At 41.9% G+C, this 17772-nt stretch overlaps 1 protein-coding gene across 2 annotated transcripts in view; it reads right to left on the minus strand.

Annotated features, from left to right (window-relative positions):
- DIP2B (disco interacting protein 2 homolog B) overlaps positions 1-17772 on the minus strand; it is a 232750-nt gene that overhangs the window by 90634 nt on the left and 124344 nt on the right. For both annotated transcript variants that reach the window (XM_060166242.1, XM_060166241.1), the window contains one exon: positions 2241-2369. In XM_060166242.1, coding sequence (XP_060022225.1) covers positions 2241-2369 — 129 coding nt within the window. The remainder of the gene's footprint in view (positions 1-2240; positions 2370-17772) is intronic.

A 17772-nucleotide genomic window follows, 5' to 3' on the forward strand; every position in this document is an offset into this window, starting at 1 on the left:
CAATATCTTCAGGGTTTTAAAATCACCTCTGTTCCCTACTTTACCTACTCTCTGGCCTTCTTCTCGCTACTACCCTAAAAAAAAAAGTCCTAGTGAGACAAATAACCGAGACCCAACTATTAAACTCTCTTCAATACCCCTGCACCTAACCACAGTCTGCTAACCAGTGTTTGATTCACAGAGTATACTTTCTAATATTGGGGGTAAATCTGAAAGAATTGGTATAAAAGATAGGTGGGGCTTCCCTGGTGGCACAGTGGTTAAGAATCCGCTTGCCAATGCAGGGAACACGGGTTCGATCCCTGGTCTGGGAAGATCCCACATGCCGTGGAGCAACTAAGCCTGTGCATCACAACTACTGAGCCCGTGCTCTAGAGCCCATAAGCCACAACTACCGAAGCCCGCATGCCTAGAGCCCGTGCTCCGCAAGAGAGAAGCCACCACAACGAGAAGCCCGCGCACCGCAACAACGAGTAGGCCCCGCTCGCCACAACTAGAGAAAGCCTGCACGCAGCAACGAAGACCCTATGCAGCCATAAATAAATAAATGAATAAACAAACAAACAAAAAAATAAGGATATTAAAAAAAAAAGGACAGTTGGGTTTTGGTAGGTGTACATCAAAGTTTTACACTATTGAATCAGCTGGCTAAAGCCTTTTTTCTCTATGTGATCAGCTTGGACATAGAGTATAGAGAATCCTCTTTGGGGTTCCTTACTAATCCTTTTGTTATCTGCTGTAAAACCAAAGAGAAAGTCAAAGTTAAAACAAAAAACAAAAATCTTCCCAGAAGGCCAGGGATGAGAGCTGTACAGGCTAGAGCCCTTCTGGTCTGGTTAGAACCTGCTGCTCCTGCAGCACCTGAGCCCCAGCCTCTAAAAGCAACACCAGGTGCTGGGAAATCGGGCTGGGGTCTTGGTGACAAACAGGAGCTCCTGATATGTTTTTCCAAATCTAGCCTTACCTCCCTCTAATCCATTCCCTAACTAATACTACTTTTTTTCCTTCCTTTCTCCAAAATATTTATTTACCTCTTAGGTATGTTAGGCCCTGTGCAGCTGGCGCAAGTTACTAGAACAGATTACAAATCGGTGTTACTGCTCTGCTGAAAATCCTTCAACGGTATTCAAGATTCCTCAAGTCTCTGATCATCTTCTAGCCTCATCTCCCACCTCGTTCTGGGCCCTTGCTTTCTAAGTTTCAGTCATAATGAACTACTTTCAGGTTTTACTATCTGATGCTATTTCCCTAACTCTGTCTGGCTGCCATGACATCGTTCAGATGTTTTATTCTCTGAGAAAGCCTCCTCTGATCACTCAACACCAGGTTTGGTACAAGGGGAGATTCTGTTGTGGCATGCAACCTCTATCTTTCTGACTGAACACTTCTCATTCCCTCCTTCCTTCCAGTGTGTGAAAATATATATCTAATAATATCAGCTCACAAAATAACCATCCTCTAAAGCAGTTTCTGAGAGGGTTGATATAAACCCTGTTTTTCAATTCAAGAAAAGGATAAGGTAACCTTGGCTGGTATAAGGGAGACAAAAATCTGGAGAAAGTAAAATAACATTCCAGTTAGTCTTCTGGCTTAATTCTGCTAGTCCTTAAAACAATAAACATGCTGCGGAGACTATCCTAGTGCAGTGGACAGCAGGTGGGCATGGGATGAGCTCACTAGGCCACACGTCCCCCTGAGGGTCTATGATTCATTTTTGCTCATCAGTGCTGGACACGGTGTGGCAGGAGCATGCCCCCACTGCCAGCCACAGCACATCACCTTTTCCTTTCCCATGGGTTTTTCCTGGGTGAGAAGAAATAAAGTTTAAGAATTTACCAATCTGAAATTTCACTGTTGAGTTTTTGTTCCAGCTCCCTCAGTCAAGAGACTAATCAACAGCTCTGGCAAACACAGAAGGACATGTCTCTTCAAACAGAGCCTACTGAGTTCTCCCAGTACCATCCCATGAGACCCTAGCCCTCTGCCTTCTTATTTATGCACAGTGCCTTTGTACTTGCCTGGCTCCTCTTCTGCCCTTGAGGGCAGAAATGTCTTATTTGGGGCTGTATCCCCAGCAAATAAGAGTTATCTACTACACCTGGCACGTAACAGGTACTAGTTAATATACACCTGTTGGCACTTCAAGGGAAAAAAATAAAACAAACATATATCTCAGGACATACAGTTCACACTACAGTTAGTAAAAACTGTTCCACTGGTAATTTTCAGTTCCCTCTCACCTGATCGGTATCGTTCATCCCTGGCTCCCCCAGATCGACTTCGGTGGTACTTAGAAGGAGCGGAAGTTTGAGCTGCAGATGGAGCAGGTGTCTGGTTTCTATGTTCTTTCTGTACTGCTGAATCAGTTTCTGAAACAGGAAGTTTGGAAGATGGTTATCAGATGACAATAATAGCTGATGTTTTCTGAGCACTTTACAGCATTTCCACAAACTTTGAGGTAGGTACTATTACCCCATCTCCAGTAAAGGGTCAGAGAGCTTTATTTAACGTAAATATGTTACCAAGATACAAAGACATCCAGGCTAAAAAAATATCATCTTGGAGCTGTAACTGTCAACAGGCGACGGGAAATATAAGTAAATGAAAAGGCCATTCCAGAGACTCCAAGGACTGGTCAAGTGGGAGAATGGCAGGTGGGGTGGGGTGTACATGCCCCCCTAATCCTGCATAGTTGCACAAAGCATAGCTTGCGGAGCTTTGGCCTCCCCATCGTAAGTTACTCCAAGTAAACGTCATTAAAACAAAACTAGGGTGGTTATTGTGCAAACACACCTTCAAGTCACGTCTTACTAGCCCCTCTTCCAACTGGAATCACCATTGAACTTATCCCTTTCTAGTCCCTGGCCTGTCCCTATATTCTGTCCTCCCAACATTTACTGTTTTACCAAGAATATGGGGCAGAGAAAATAAGCAGTAAAATAAGCAGAAGAGAAACACTTTAAGTTCTGACATTTTAGTGCCTTTTTTTTCAAATGGTGTTAGCTCCTAAGTCATATTTTTTTTTAAACTGTGGTAAGAATATTTAACATGACATATAATCTTTTAACAAACTGTTAAGTGTACAGTACAGCATTGTAAACTACAGGCATGATGTCGTACGGCAGATCTCCGGAACTTATTCATCCTGCGTAACTAAAACTTTTTACCCACTGAGTAGCAACTCCCCATTTCCCCCACTCCCAAACCCCTGGCAACCACCATTCTACTCTCTGCTTCTATGAGTTTGACTATTTTAGATTCCTCATATGAGTGGAATCATACAGTATTTGTCCTTCTATGATTGGCTTAATTCACTCAGTATCATGTCTTCCAGGTTCATCCATGTTGTCGCATATTGCAGGAATTTGCTGCTTCTTTTAAGGAGTATTTTAAGTTTCTTAAATATCATTTAGCTGTGCCCAGCAGGGTACCTTCACACAGCAAATTAAGTGCCCACTATAGGAAGATGCCACCTACCCAGCAAATGCATTGCTCCAGACCACAGCTAAGAATTGGCTTATGAAACCCAAAAAGAAAAAAGCAGACTGAAAGACAGTGGTCTGGGGAGTGCAAGTAACAGCCCCACAAACCTCAGCAAAGGCTGACGGAATCACAGTACTACAGGAACTGAGATGTTTAACGACAAAGTCATAGCAATTTTAAAAAACGGTTAGCATGCTAGAGAAGCCAGGTGTAGGACCTCTAGTCCACAGTCCCAGCTGAGCCCAGCCTTCCATCTGCCTCTGCCAAAAACCAGACATGTCACTGAAGCCATCCTGGACCTTACAGACCAGGTGAAAAGTACTTAGTGACGGACCCCACGTGACACCATGTGGAGCATAAGAATCACCCATCTGAGCCCTGCCCAAATTCCTGACCCACGAAGTCAGAAGATGTAATAAAAAAGGTTTCCTTTTTTAAAAAAAGATTATTTTTTTATATACTATTTTTGTGTTTTTTTGCAGTACGCGGGCCTCTCACTGCTGTGGCCTCTCCCGTTGCGGAGCACAGGCTCCGGACGCGCAGGCTCAGCGGCCATGGCTCACGGGCCCAGCTGCTCCGCGGCATGTGGGATCTTCCCGGACCGGGGCACGAACCCACGTCCCCTGCATCGGCAGGCGGACTCCCAACCACTGCGCCACCAGGGAAGCCCTTATATACTGTTTTTAAGAAGGCAAGGAATAGTATATTTTAGGGTGCTCTCTATTAAAGTGCTTTTATGGATCTAGAAATGTTTATTTTTGATGGTTCCTAGTAGCTGAGAGTTTAATTATAAAATATCTGAGCGGAACAATTTCAACCCTGAGACTTTTAAGTGTAACGTCTGGGGTTATAAATGGAAGTTTTTAACCAACCTAAATCCTATTGATAATCCATTTCCCAGAAGACCTGTACTGATTCTTGATATATTCACACCTTGTTTCATTTGCTAAGTCTTATTTCTCTAGAACACGGGTCAACAAACTAATAGCCCATGTCTCTTCTTATAAACAGTTTTATCAGAACACAACCACATGCATCTGTTAGCCTATGGCTGCTTTCACTCTGTAAAGGCAGAGTTGAGTAGTTGTGACAGAGACTGTATGGTCCTCTGATACCTTGATAGCTTCAAGATGGGGGAGGAGTGAGACGTGGAGATCACCTTCCTCCCCACAAATACATCAAAAATACATCTACATGAGGAACGGCTCCTACAGAACACCTACTGAACGCTAGCAGAAGACCTCAGACTTCCCAAAAGGCAAGAAACTCCCTGGGAGGGAGCTGTGAAGGAGGAAAAGTTTCCACACAGTAGGCAGCCCCTTCACTGGCGGAGACAGGGGGTGGGCGGGAGGGAAGCTTTGGAGCCACAGAGGAGAGTGCAGCAACAGGGGTGCAGAGGGCAAAGTGGAGAGATTCCTGCACGAAGGATCAGTGCCAACCAGCACTCACCAGCCCGACAGGCTTGTTTGCTCACCTGCCAGGGTGGGCGGGGGCTGGGAGCTGAGGCTCGGGCTTCGGTCGGATCCCAGGGAGAGGACTGGGGTTGGCTGCGTGAACACAGCCTGAGGGGGGCTAGAGTGCCACAGCTAGCTGGGAGGGAGTCCGAGAAAAAGTCTGGACCTGCCCAAGAGGCAAGAGACCATGCTTTCGGGATGCGCGAGGAGAGGGGATTCAGGGCACCGCCTAAATGAGCTCCAGAGACGGGCGTGAGCCGCGGCTACCAGTGCGGACACCAGAGACGGGCATGAAACGGTAAGACCGCTGCTGCAGCCACCAAGAAGCCTGTGTGCGAGCACAGGTCACTGTCCACACCTCCCTCCCGGGAGCCTGTGCAGCCCGCCACTGCCAGGGTCCATGATCCAGGGACAACTTCCCCAGGAGAACGCACAGCGCGCGTCAGGCTGTTGCAACGTCACTCCGGCCTCTGCCAATGAAGGCTCGCCCCGCATCCGCACCCCTCCCTCCCCCCGGCCTGAGTGAGCCAGAGCCCCTGATTCAGCTGCTCCTTTAACCCCGTCCTGTCTGAGCGAAGAACAGACGCCCTCAGACAACCTACACGCAGAGGTGGGGCCAAATCCAAAGCTGAACCACAGGAGCTGTGCGAACAAAGAAGAGAAAGGGAAATGTCTCCCAGCAGCCTCAGGAGCAGCGGATTAAATCTCCACAGTCAACCTGATGTACCCTGCATCTGTGGAATACCTGAATAGACAACGAATCATCCCAAAATTGAGGGGGTGGACTTTGGGAACAACTGTAGACTTGGGGTTTGCTTTCTGCATCTGTTTTTGGTTTTATGTTTACCTTAGTTTAGTACATAGAGCTTATTATCATTGATAGATTTGTTTATTGATTTGGTTGCTCTCTTCCTTTTTTTAAAAAATATATATATTTTTCCTTTTTCTCCTTTTGTGAGTGTGTATGTGTATGCTTCTTTCTGTGATTTTGTCTGTATAGCTTAGCCTTTACCATTTGTCCTAGGGTTCTGTCTATCCGTTTTGTTTGTTTGTTTGTTTGTTACTATAGTTTTTAGCACTTGTTATCACTGGTGGATTTGTTTTTTTGTTTGGTTGCTCTCTTTCTTTTTTTGAATTACTTTTTTATTTTTAATAACATATTTTTTATTTTAATAACTTTATTTTATTCTTTCTTCCCTCCCTCCTTCCCCCCACTCCCTTCCTCCCTCCCTCCCTCCCTTTTCTTCTGAGCCGTGTGGATGCCAGGCTCTTGGTGCTCCAGCCAGGCGTCAGGGCTGTGCCTCTGAGGTGGGAGAGGCAAGTTCAGGACATTGGTCCACCAGAGATCTCCCAGCCCCACGCAATATCAAATGGTGAAAGCTCTCCCAGAGATCTCCATCTCAACGTTAAGACCCAGCTCCACTCAACGACCAGCAAGCTACACTGCTGGACACCCTATGCCAAACAACTAGCAAGACAGGAACACAACCCCACTCATCAGCAGAGAGGCTGCTAAAACCACAGTAAGTTCACAGACACCCCAAAACACACCACCGGACGTGGTCCTGCCTACCAGAAAGACAAGATCCAGCCTCATCCACCAGAACACAGACACCAGTCCCCTCCACAAGGAAGCCTACACAACCCACTGAACCATCCTTACCCACTGGGGGCAGACACCAAAAAAAAGAGAACTATGAACCTGCAGCCTGCAAAAAGGAGACCCCAAACACAGTAAGTTAAGCAAAGTGAGAAGACAGAGAAATACGTAGCAAATGAAGGAGCAAAGTAAACACCCACCAGACCAAACAAATGAAGAGGAAATAGGCAGTCTACCTGAAAAAGAATTCAGAGTAATGATAGTAAAGATTATTCAAAATCTTGGAAACAGAAATGGAGAAAATACAAGAAACGTTTAACAAGGACCTAGAAGAACTAAAGAGCAAACAAACAATGATGAACAACACAATAAATGGAATTAAAATTTCTCTAGAAGGATATCAATAGCAGAATAACTGAGGCAGAAGAACGGATAAGTGACCTGGAAGATAAAATAGTGGAAATAACTACCGCAGAGCAGAATAAAGAATGAAAAGAATTGAGGACAGTCCCAGAGACCTCTGGGACAACATTAAATGTACCAACATTCGAATTATAGGTGTCCCAGAAGAAGAAGAGAAAAAAGAGGGACAGAGAAAATATTTGAAGAGATTATAGTTGAAAACATTCCTAATATGGGAAAGGAGACAGTCAATCAAGTCCAGGAAGCACAGAGAGTCCCATACAGGATAAATCCAAGGAGAAACACGCCAAGACACATATTAATCAAACTATCAATAATTAAATATAAAGAAAAAATATTAAAAGCAGCAAGGTAAAAGCAACAAATAACATACAAGGGAATCCTCATAAGATTAACAGCTGATCCTTCAGCAGAAACTGCAAGACAGAAGGGAGTAGCTGGACATATTGAGAGTGATGAAAGAGAAAAACCTACAACCAATTTACTTTACCCAGCAAGGATCTCATTCAGATTCAATGGAGAAATTAAAACCTTTACAGACAAGCAAAAGCTAAGAGAATTCAGCACCACCAAACCAGCTCTACCACAAATGCTAAAGGAACTTCCCTAGGCAGGAAACACAAGAGGAGGAAAACACCTACAATAACAAACCCAAAACAATTAAGAAAATGGTAATAGGAACATACATATCGATAATTACCTTACATGTAAATGGATTAAATGCTCCAACCAAAAGACATAGACTAGCTGAACGGGTACAAAAAGAAGACCTGTATATATGCTGTCTATAAGAGACCCACTTCAGACCTAGGGACACGTACAGACTGAAAGTGAGGGGATGGAAAAAGATATTCCATGCAAATGGAAATCAAAAGAAAGCTGGAGTAGTAATTCTCATATCACACAAAATAGACTTTAAAATAAAGAGTATTACAAGAGACAAAGAAGGACACTACATAATGATCAAGGGATCGATCCAAGAAGTAGATATAACAATTCTAAATATTTATGCACCCAACATAGGAGCACCTCAATACAAAAGGCAAATGCTAACAGCCATAAAAGGGGAAATCGACAGTAACACAATCATAGTAGGGGATTTTAACACCCCACTTTCACCAATGGACAGATCATTGAAAATGAAAATAAATAAGGAAACACAAGCTTTAAATGATACATTAAACAAGATGGACTTAATTAATATTTATAGGACATTCCATCCAAAAACAACAGAATACACTTTCTTCTCAAGTGTTCATGGAACATTTTCCAGGATAGATCATATCTTGGGTCACAAATCAAGCCTTGGTAAATTTAAGAAAATGGAAATCATATAAAGTATCTTTTCTGACCAAAATGCTATGAGACTAGATATGAATTACCGGAAAAAAATCTGTGAAAAATACAAACACATGGAGGCTAAACAATACGCTACTACATAACCAAGAGATCACTGAAGAAATCAAAGAGGAAATTAAAAAATACCTAGAAACAAATGACAATGAAAACACAACGACCCAAAACCTATGGGATGCAGCAAAAGCAGTTCTAAGAGGGATGTTTATAGCAATATAATACTACCTCAAGAAACAAGAAAAATCTCAAATAAACAACCTAACCTTACACCTGAAGCAATTAGAGAAAGAGGAACAAAAAAACCCCAAAGTTAGCAGAAGGAAAAAAGTCATAAAGATCAGATCAGAAATAAATGAAAAAGAAACGAAGGAAACAACAGCTAAGATCAATAAAACTAAAATCTGATTCTTTGAGAAGATAAACAAAATTGATAAACCACTAGCCAGACCCATCAAGAAATAAAGGGAGACAACTCAAGTCAATAGAATTAGAAATGAAAAAGGAGAAGTAACAACTGACACTGCATAAATACAAAGGATCATGAGAGATTACTACAAACAATTACATGCCAATAAAATGGACAACCTGGAAGAACTGGACAAATTCTTAGAAAAGCACAACCTCCTGAGACTGAACCAGGAAGAAATAGAAAATATAAACAAACCAACCACAAGCACTGAAATTGACACTGTGATTAAAAATCTTCCAACAAACAAAAGTCCAGGGCCAAAGGGATTCACAAGTGAATTCTATCAAACATTTAGAGGAGAGCTAACACCCATCCTTCCAAAAATCTTCCAAAATATAGCAGAGGGAGGAACACTCCCAAATTCATTCTACGAGGCCACCATCACCGTGATTCCAAACCCAGACAAAGATGTCACAAATAAAGAAAACTACAGGCCAATAGCACTGACGAACACAGATGCAAAAATCCTCAACAAAATATACTAGCAAACAGAATCCAACAGCACATTCATACACCACGATCATGTGGGGTTTATCCCAGAAATGCAAGGATTCCTCAATATATGCAAATTAATCAATGTGATAAACCATATTAACAAATTGAAGGAGAAAAACTATATGATCATCTCAATAGACGCAGAAAAAGCTTTCAACAAAATTCAACACCCATTTATGATAGAAAATCTCCGGAAAGTAGGCACAGAGGGAACCTACCTCAATGTAATAAAGGCCACATATGACAAAACCACAGCCAACATCGTTCTCAATGGTGAAAAATTGAAAGCATTTCCTCTAAGATGAGGAACAAGACAAGGTTGTCCACTCTCACCAGTATTATTCAACACAGTTTTGGAAGTTTTAGCCGCAGCAATCCGAGAAGAAAACAAAATAAAAGGAATCCAAATCAGAAAACAAGAAGTAAAACGGTCACTGTTTGCAGATGACATGACACTATACATAGAGAATCCTAAAGATGCCACCAGAAAACTACTAGAGCTAATCAATGAATTTGGTAAAGTAGCAGGATACAAAATTAATGCACACAAATGTCTCACATTCCTGTACACTAATGATGAAAAATCTTAAAGAGAAATTAAGGGAACACTCCCATTTACCACTGCAACAAAAAGAATAAAATACCTAGGAATAAACCTATCCAAGGAGACAAAAGACCTGTATGCAGAAAACTATAAGACACTGATGAAAGAAATTAAAGATGATACAAACAGATGGAGAGATATATACCATGTTCTTGGACTGGAAGAACCAACATTGTGAAAATGACTATACTACCCAAAGCAATCTACAGATTCAAGGCAATCCCTATCAAACTACCAATGGCATTTTCCACAGAATAGAACAAAAAATTTCACAATGTGTATGGAAACACAAAAGACCCTGAATAGCCAAAGCAATCTTGAGAAAGAAAAATGGAGCTGGAGGAATCAGGCTCCCTGACTTCAGACTATACTACAAAACTACAGTAATCAAGACAGCATGGTACTGGCACAAAAACAGAAATATAGATCAATGAAACAGGATAGAAAGCCCAGAGATAAACCCACGCACATATGGTCACCTTAGTTTTGATAAAGGAGGCAAGAATATACAGTGGAGAAAAGACATTCTCTTCAATAAGTGGTGCTGGGAAAATTGGACAGCTACATGTAAAACAATGAAATTAGAACACTCCCTAACACCATACACAAAGATAAACTCAAAATGGATTAAAGACCTAAATGTAAGGCCAGATACTATCAAACTCTTAGAGGAAAACATAGGCAGAACACTCTATGACATAAATCACAGCAAGATTCTTTTTGACCCACCTCCTAGAGAAATGGAAATAAAAACAAAAATAAACAAATGGGACCTAATGAAACTTCAAAGCTTTTGTGCAGCAAAGGAAAACATAAACGAGATGAATAGACAACCCTTGGAATGGGAGAAATATTTGCAAATGAAGCAACTGACAAAGAATTAATCTCCAAAATTTACAAGCAGTTCGTGCAGCTCAATATCAAAAAAACAAACAACTCAATCCAAAAATGGGCAGAAGAACTAAATAGACATTTCTCTAAAGAAGATATACAGTTTGCCAACAAACACATGAAAGGATGCTCAATATCACTAATCATTAGAGAAATGCAAATCAAACCTACAATGAGGTATCACCTCACAGCAGTCAGAATGGCCATCATCAAAAAATCTACAAACAATAAATGCTGGAGAGGGTGTGGAGAAAAGGGAACCCTCTTGCACTGTTGGTGGGAATGTAAATTGATACAGCCACTATGGAGAACAGTATGGAGTTTCCTTAAAAAACTAAAATCAGAACTACCATATGACCCAGCAGTCCCATTACTGGGCATATACCCTGAGAAAACCATAATTCAAAAAGAGTCATGTACCACAATGTTCACTGCAGCTCTATTTTCAATAGCCAGGACATGGAAGCAACCTAAGTGTCCATCGACAGATGAATGGATAAAGAATATGTGGTACATATATACAATGCCATGTTACTCAGCTTCAAAAAGAAACGAAATTGAGTTATTTGTAGTGAGGTACATGGACCTACAGACTGTCATACAGAGTGAAGTAAGTCAGAAAGAGAAAAATACCGTATGCTAACACATATATATGGAATCTAAAAAAAAAAGGTTCTGAAGAACCTAGGGGCAGGACAGGAATAAAGACGCAGACGTAGAGAATGGAGTTGAGGACACAGGGAAGGGGAAGCTGGGACAAAGTGAGAGAGTGGCATGGACATATATACACTACCAAATGTAAAATAGATAGCTAGTGGGAAGCAGCCACATAGCGCTGGGAGATCAGGTAGGTGCTTTGTGACCACCTAGAGGTGTGGGATAGGGAGGATGGGAGGGAGACGCAAGAGAGAGGAGATATGGGGATATATGTTTACGTATAGCTGATTCACTTTGCTATACAGCAGAAACTAACACACCATTTTAGGGCTTCCCTGGTGGCGCAGTGGTTGAGAGTCCGCCTGCCAATGCAGGGGACACAGGTTCGTGCCCTGGTCCGGGAAGATCCCACATGCCGCGGAGCGGCTGGGCCGCTGAGCCTGCGCGTCCGGAGCCTGTGCTCTGCAACGGGAGAGGCCGCAACAGTGAGAGGCCCGCGTACCGCAAAAAAAAAAAACAACAAAAAAACCACACACACCATTGTAAAGCAATTATACTCCAATAAAGATGTTAAAAAAATCATCATAATAAAAGCTAACATTTAAGTGTTTGCTTTGTGCGAGGCATGTGAATTTTTGTCTTATTTATTCCTCACAACAACCCTACAAAGCCAGAACTATCACTCTCAACTTTTTATGGAAAAGAAAAGAGAGACATGGATTAGGGTTACAGAGCCAGAGGATGGCAGAGCCAGGATTCAAACCAGGTCTAACTCCACAGGTTCTCGACCTGAAAAGGTTATGAAAATTCTCCCAAGGCTCTTAAGAGGAAAGCAATCAGAATTAATAATTTAGTTTAGGAGCATCTAAATGCTTCAGGATTTACAGTCAGGAGTTAATTTTTTTAAATCATCTCCCTTCATGTGAAAGATAACGCAGAAATCCCCTCCAAATAAAGTTTTCAGCCATTCACTAGAGAAATTATTTAAAACATATTTCAATTACCTTTAAACAGAGAACAAAAAATAGAAAGGGGCTATTTTTATTTGTATGGTCAGATGATACATACAGGAAGGAAATCAGATTAGCACACATGAACTACTCTGTCTGTAAACATGCACAGAGAAAATGGTTTGACTTAAACAGATAAAGCACCCATTTTAAAACACTGGTTTTGTATTCCTTTTTGGAGGGTTATAGTGAATATAAAATTGAATTACCTGTCACTAATTTCTTTTTTTTTAATTAAGTAAGCAGATTTGCTAGGATGAACCAAACTACCCTGCTAAGAAACATGGCGCTTTCAAATTAGATAGTTAATAATCCGAAGGATAAAAAGAAGGAATATGGATTCTCATTTCACAACAGATGGAAACAAAAGTCCGATGTATTTTTTTCTGATTCCTCCCTCACTGTGCTTTTATTTTGTATTTTTCAATGTAATTAATTAGGAAAAAAGAAGATAATGTGGACTAAATAAAAAATTTTACCAAAAAATGATCGGGAGGTGATAGGGGAACTGGGAGTTGATAAATTTGAGGAAGAATTAGAAAGAACGAACATTTCCACTCAGGATTATCTAGAGGTTATCAAAGAACAAACCACAAGGAAATGTAACATAAATACAGACATCTGATGAGAACTGAGAGTCAGATGACACTTAGCCAAGAGATCTACTGAACTGGTACCAAAAAAGAAGAAAAAAAAAAAAAAAGCCTCACAACACGCTATTCACCAAGCAACATTAGTATGATGCTCTGCAAAGTTTTTCTCGGTCCCCTCGGGTATTTAGTCATCCAAGCAGACCAGGTCTCTTTGGGTCTAAAATCATGACAGACATTTCAAGGTAGCTTGCCAGAAACGAAACCAAAAGGTCAACTTGCAGTTTCAGTAAGTGGCTGACAAGTTTGTTCAGTGAGCATTCCTCGGGTGCCCAAAGCACGATGCCACAAAAACATGGATTTCTGACAGAACAAGCTTGGTTCAAATGTTTAATATACTTGTTCAGGTTTAAGAGAGGTGACATAAAAGAAACAAAAAAAGAATAAAATGAATTCCTAGGAACTGAATCCTAGGAATATACTTTAAGTATAATAGGGAAGACTTCCCTGGTGGCATAGAGGCTAAGAATCCGCCTGCCAATGCAAGGGACATGGTTCGAGCCCTGGTCCGGGAAGATCCCACATGCCGCAAAGCAACTAAGCCCGTGCGCCACAACTACTGAGCCTGCGCTCTACAGCCCGCTAGCCACAACAACTGAGCCCGCGCGCCTCAACTACTGAAGTCCGCGCACCCTGGAGCCTGTGCTCTGCAACAAGGGACGCCACCACAATGAGAAGCATGCACACAGCAACGAAGAGTAGTCCCTGCTCGCTGCAACTAGAGAAGGCCTACATGCAGCAACGAAGACCCAAAGCAGCCAAAAATAAATAAAGAGGGCGCTTCCCTGGTGGCGCAGTGATTAAGAACCCACCTGCCAATGCAGGGGACACAGGTTCGAGCCGTGGTCCAGGAAGATCCCACATGCCGCAGAGCAACTAAGCCCGTGTGCCACAACTACTGAGCCTGCACACCTAGAGCCCGTGCTCCGCAACAAGAGAAGCCACCTCAATGAGAATCTCACGCACTGCAATGAAGAGTAGCCCCCACTCGTTGCAACTAGAGAAAGCCATGCACAGTAATGAAGAACCAAAGCAGCCAAAAATCAATCAATCAATCAATCAATATATAAATATTAGGAAGGAAGGGAGAAAGGAAGGGAGAAAGGAAGAAAGAAAGAATAACAGGGAAGCTTAATGATGAAACTCTGTAGCTAATCTGTTTGATTGTTAATAATCACTCTCCAATTTATTACGAATTTTATTTTATAAATTTTAATTTCCATGTATTGGAGTTTCATTTTTTAAAACACAAGACTTACAGATATATTTTATATGTGCATTAAAAAAATGGAAAGCAAATACAGTAAACCGTTAATAGCCATCATTTCTAGGTGATGAGATTGGATGTTTTGTATATTATTCCACAGCTTTACTAGGTTTCCATAATTTAGAGAAGTTCTCTTTTTCAGGATATAAAAATAATATATGTTCATTATAGAACATCAAGGTAACAGTTAAGTATAAAGAAGAAAATAAAAATGATATTGGATTTTCTTAATTTGAAGGCCATACCACAGAGAGCAGATTCTTACCAAAATAAGTTAAAATAATGCCCAGTTTTCAGCTTCCTAGAGAAATTATGACATTGTGAGCAGGATTTTCCAATCTTCTAAAATCAATTGTCTTCTTTTTCTTTCCCCCAAAGCAACTGGTAATTCAATGCATATATGGAGGTGAGAAGGAGGAAACTATGTCCTGGTTGGATTAAAAAAATCTTGGAATGCTTACTTGCCAGGGCACCAATTCATCACAGAAGGAAGCAGGAAACATGGACCTCAGGTCTCCTGAAAGAGGAGGAAGAGGTCTGAGGACATAGGGGCCCAGCAGGGCATTATTTAACAGCATGTCCAATGTCAGCTGGGCAGGCAAGTTGCTGCTTAAAGATGAATCGCTCCCTGGCCATGGTTTCACACTCCAACCAGATCTCAGGAACTACCTGGGGCCCAAAAGTAGAGATTTCTACATTTTGAATAAGATGTGCACAGTTTCATTACCACAGTAAGAAGCTAAAAGCAAAGACAGAATTAACTTATGTATCAACATGAGGAGATACATATTATACGCCACGAAAAGTGAAAAACTGTTGACTATGCAGACACATGAAAAGGTCTCCAGTAATAAAAGAACACAAAATATTATGTATATAATTACAATTGTGCACGTAAAAACTATTCACATACAATTATACGGATTGGAGGGGATATAAAATCCCCTAAGTAGTTGGGATGAGGTAGGGATGAGGTACTCTGGAGAACTTTACCATTTCTTTACCACTTTGTTTACTGAAAGAGCTCTGTATAAAATCAAAGTAATTTTAAAAGACCTTAAATATAGGTTAGGTAAGGAGACAGCTATAAGGAGAGCTGTGAACCTCATAAATCAAGCCTTCTTCCAAACTTCTAAATTCTATTGTGAAACATACTTGAGATTCAAAGAAAAAAATTACTCGCTGATCACGACACACAGTGACCACTTCAGTTTGGGAGTTCCTGGATCTTTCAGTCTGTTATACAGAATATCCACTAGGGGTCACCATTATGTTTAAATAGTGATGATGTTACAATGTTTATTAACAATAAGTTTAGACAAATTTTCATTTCTTCTACAACACAAAGCCTCCTTTCTCAATGGTCAGCATGTACACAATTTATGGTTCTCTGGCAGAAAGAGACGTCACAGTCTTGCATGATTCTACTGTTTGAACATAATAACAACGATAACCTGGAAAAGAAGCTGATCTTTAGTATAAAACCATGCAAAATCTCCAAATCAGAAACATGGAGGAAAGCCAACCTTGGCTTCTTATCTTTCAACTCTGCCAATGATTAAACAGGAATTTTCACCTGTAAGAGTAACAGAGGGAAGGAGGATGTGCTCTGAGAACCAGCGAACATAACGCTTCAGCTTTTTAAGCAGACATGGTCACTGGTCTTGGGGCTGGTGTCAGAGAAGAAATATATTAAATAAGTGATCACCCAGTCAGGTGTATCTTTTACAACGTGATCGGCGCTGAGAAGGAAAAAGACAAAGATCTCTGAGCCCACGTAATGAGGAATTTAATTTGTACTAGAGTTTCAGGAAGAGCCTGTTAAAAGGATAGGCTGATGCGGGCTTCAGCGTGGGGGTAGGGGTGTGGGGAGGGCTACTTTACACAGCAACAAGGTATTTGTGTAAGTCCCGTGAGGGAGAAAAGCCTTGACAAGTCTAAGAAAGACTGGTGGGGCTGAAGCACAGTGAAAGAGGTGGAGTGAGACAAAATGAGGCCATAGAAGAAAAGCAGGGTCAGGTCACTTTTCCTAACCCATCGAGCGGCCTTTAAAGGGCTTTAGAAAGGGAATGACAGAATAACAATGATAATACAGTTATCAGTGATAATACAGGCTCTTTAAACTCATAACACCATCTGACAGATACCATAAAGGAGGCAGGACACCTATACCAGATTAAATTTGTTTTTCTACAGTGAGAGTGTGTCCATAATCACCTTGAATCATTATAAACAGAGCTTCCGCTCCCAACTCCATGCTCCACCCTGGGTGAAGGTACCTTGAATCACTCAGAGACTCTTCCCTGGGAGCTCACTGAGGAGAGTTTTCCTCAGAAGGATGGGTGATTAACCTGCCTCGCTGCCTGGGGGAAGGGAGGAAAGAAAGAGTCCACATTCACAGTCTGGAAAGGGGCCATCTGCCTAGGGTAAACCTGAAGCTTCCTGGGCCACTTGGCATCAGGAAAATGGCTGTGTGTGGACTAAAAGAACACAATACTTAGAGCTTTGCCCTGAGAATCCAAGTGGGGTACCTTGGCTGAGCCGAGCACAGTGGGCTCCTTCCTCAGAGTGACTGATGCAGGACCCAGGGTTAGCAGTGGGACAGCATTGCTGGTCACAAGGTGAGGATCGGTTTTCAGTAGCGCCCCACGAGGCACTGAGGAGCAGCAGCAGACAATGGGGTTCTTCCCATTTGGGTGTGGAAGCTACACTGACCACCTCTCCTCCTGTACTACCTATATCCCAGGGGGTTCTTGCACAATTCAAGAGGAAAGAGGAGCCCCAAAAGACAGCAGACTTCCTTCCAATGAGGCATGTGGGTACAGATAAGATTGCAATGCATGCTCCAGTTCATAGCAACTATACAAGTGTCCAAACCTAGCTAATGAAAGGGCAGAACTGGGACTGGAATAAAAAATTCCATGTTCTTTCCATTATTCTGTGATCCTCACTTGGGAAGGAACTTTAAAATCAAAACGTGATAGAGAAAATACAATCGATCCCACCCCCAGCACACAAAGAGGCACTCTGTCTACTTAACATTTATATGGTTGGGAATGTTCTACAGCATTCCAAAATGCTGTTCTTGATTTCAGTAGCTAGTTTTAGGTTCACATCCCTTTGAATTTCCATAACATTTTGTTTAGAACTTTCTTACAGTGCTTATTTCACTCTACTTTTTTTTTTTTTTTTTTTTTTTTTTGCGGTACACGGGCCTCTCACTGTTGTGGCCTCTCCTGTTGCGGAGCACAGGCTCTGGACGCGCAGGCTCAGCAGCCATGGCTCACGGGCCCAGCTGCTCTGCGGCATGTGGGATCTTCCCGGACCGGGGCAAGAACCCGCGTCTCCTGCATCGGCAGGCGGACTCTCAACCACTGCGCCACCAGGGAAGCCCCTATTTCACTCTGTCTTTT

The sequence above is a fragment of the Lagenorhynchus albirostris genome, chromosome 11, assembly GCF_949774975.1.
Source record: "Lagenorhynchus albirostris chromosome 11, mLagAlb1.1, whole genome shotgun sequence".
Classification (NCBI taxonomy): domain Eukaryota; kingdom Metazoa; phylum Chordata; class Mammalia; order Artiodactyla; family Delphinidae; genus Lagenorhynchus; species Lagenorhynchus albirostris.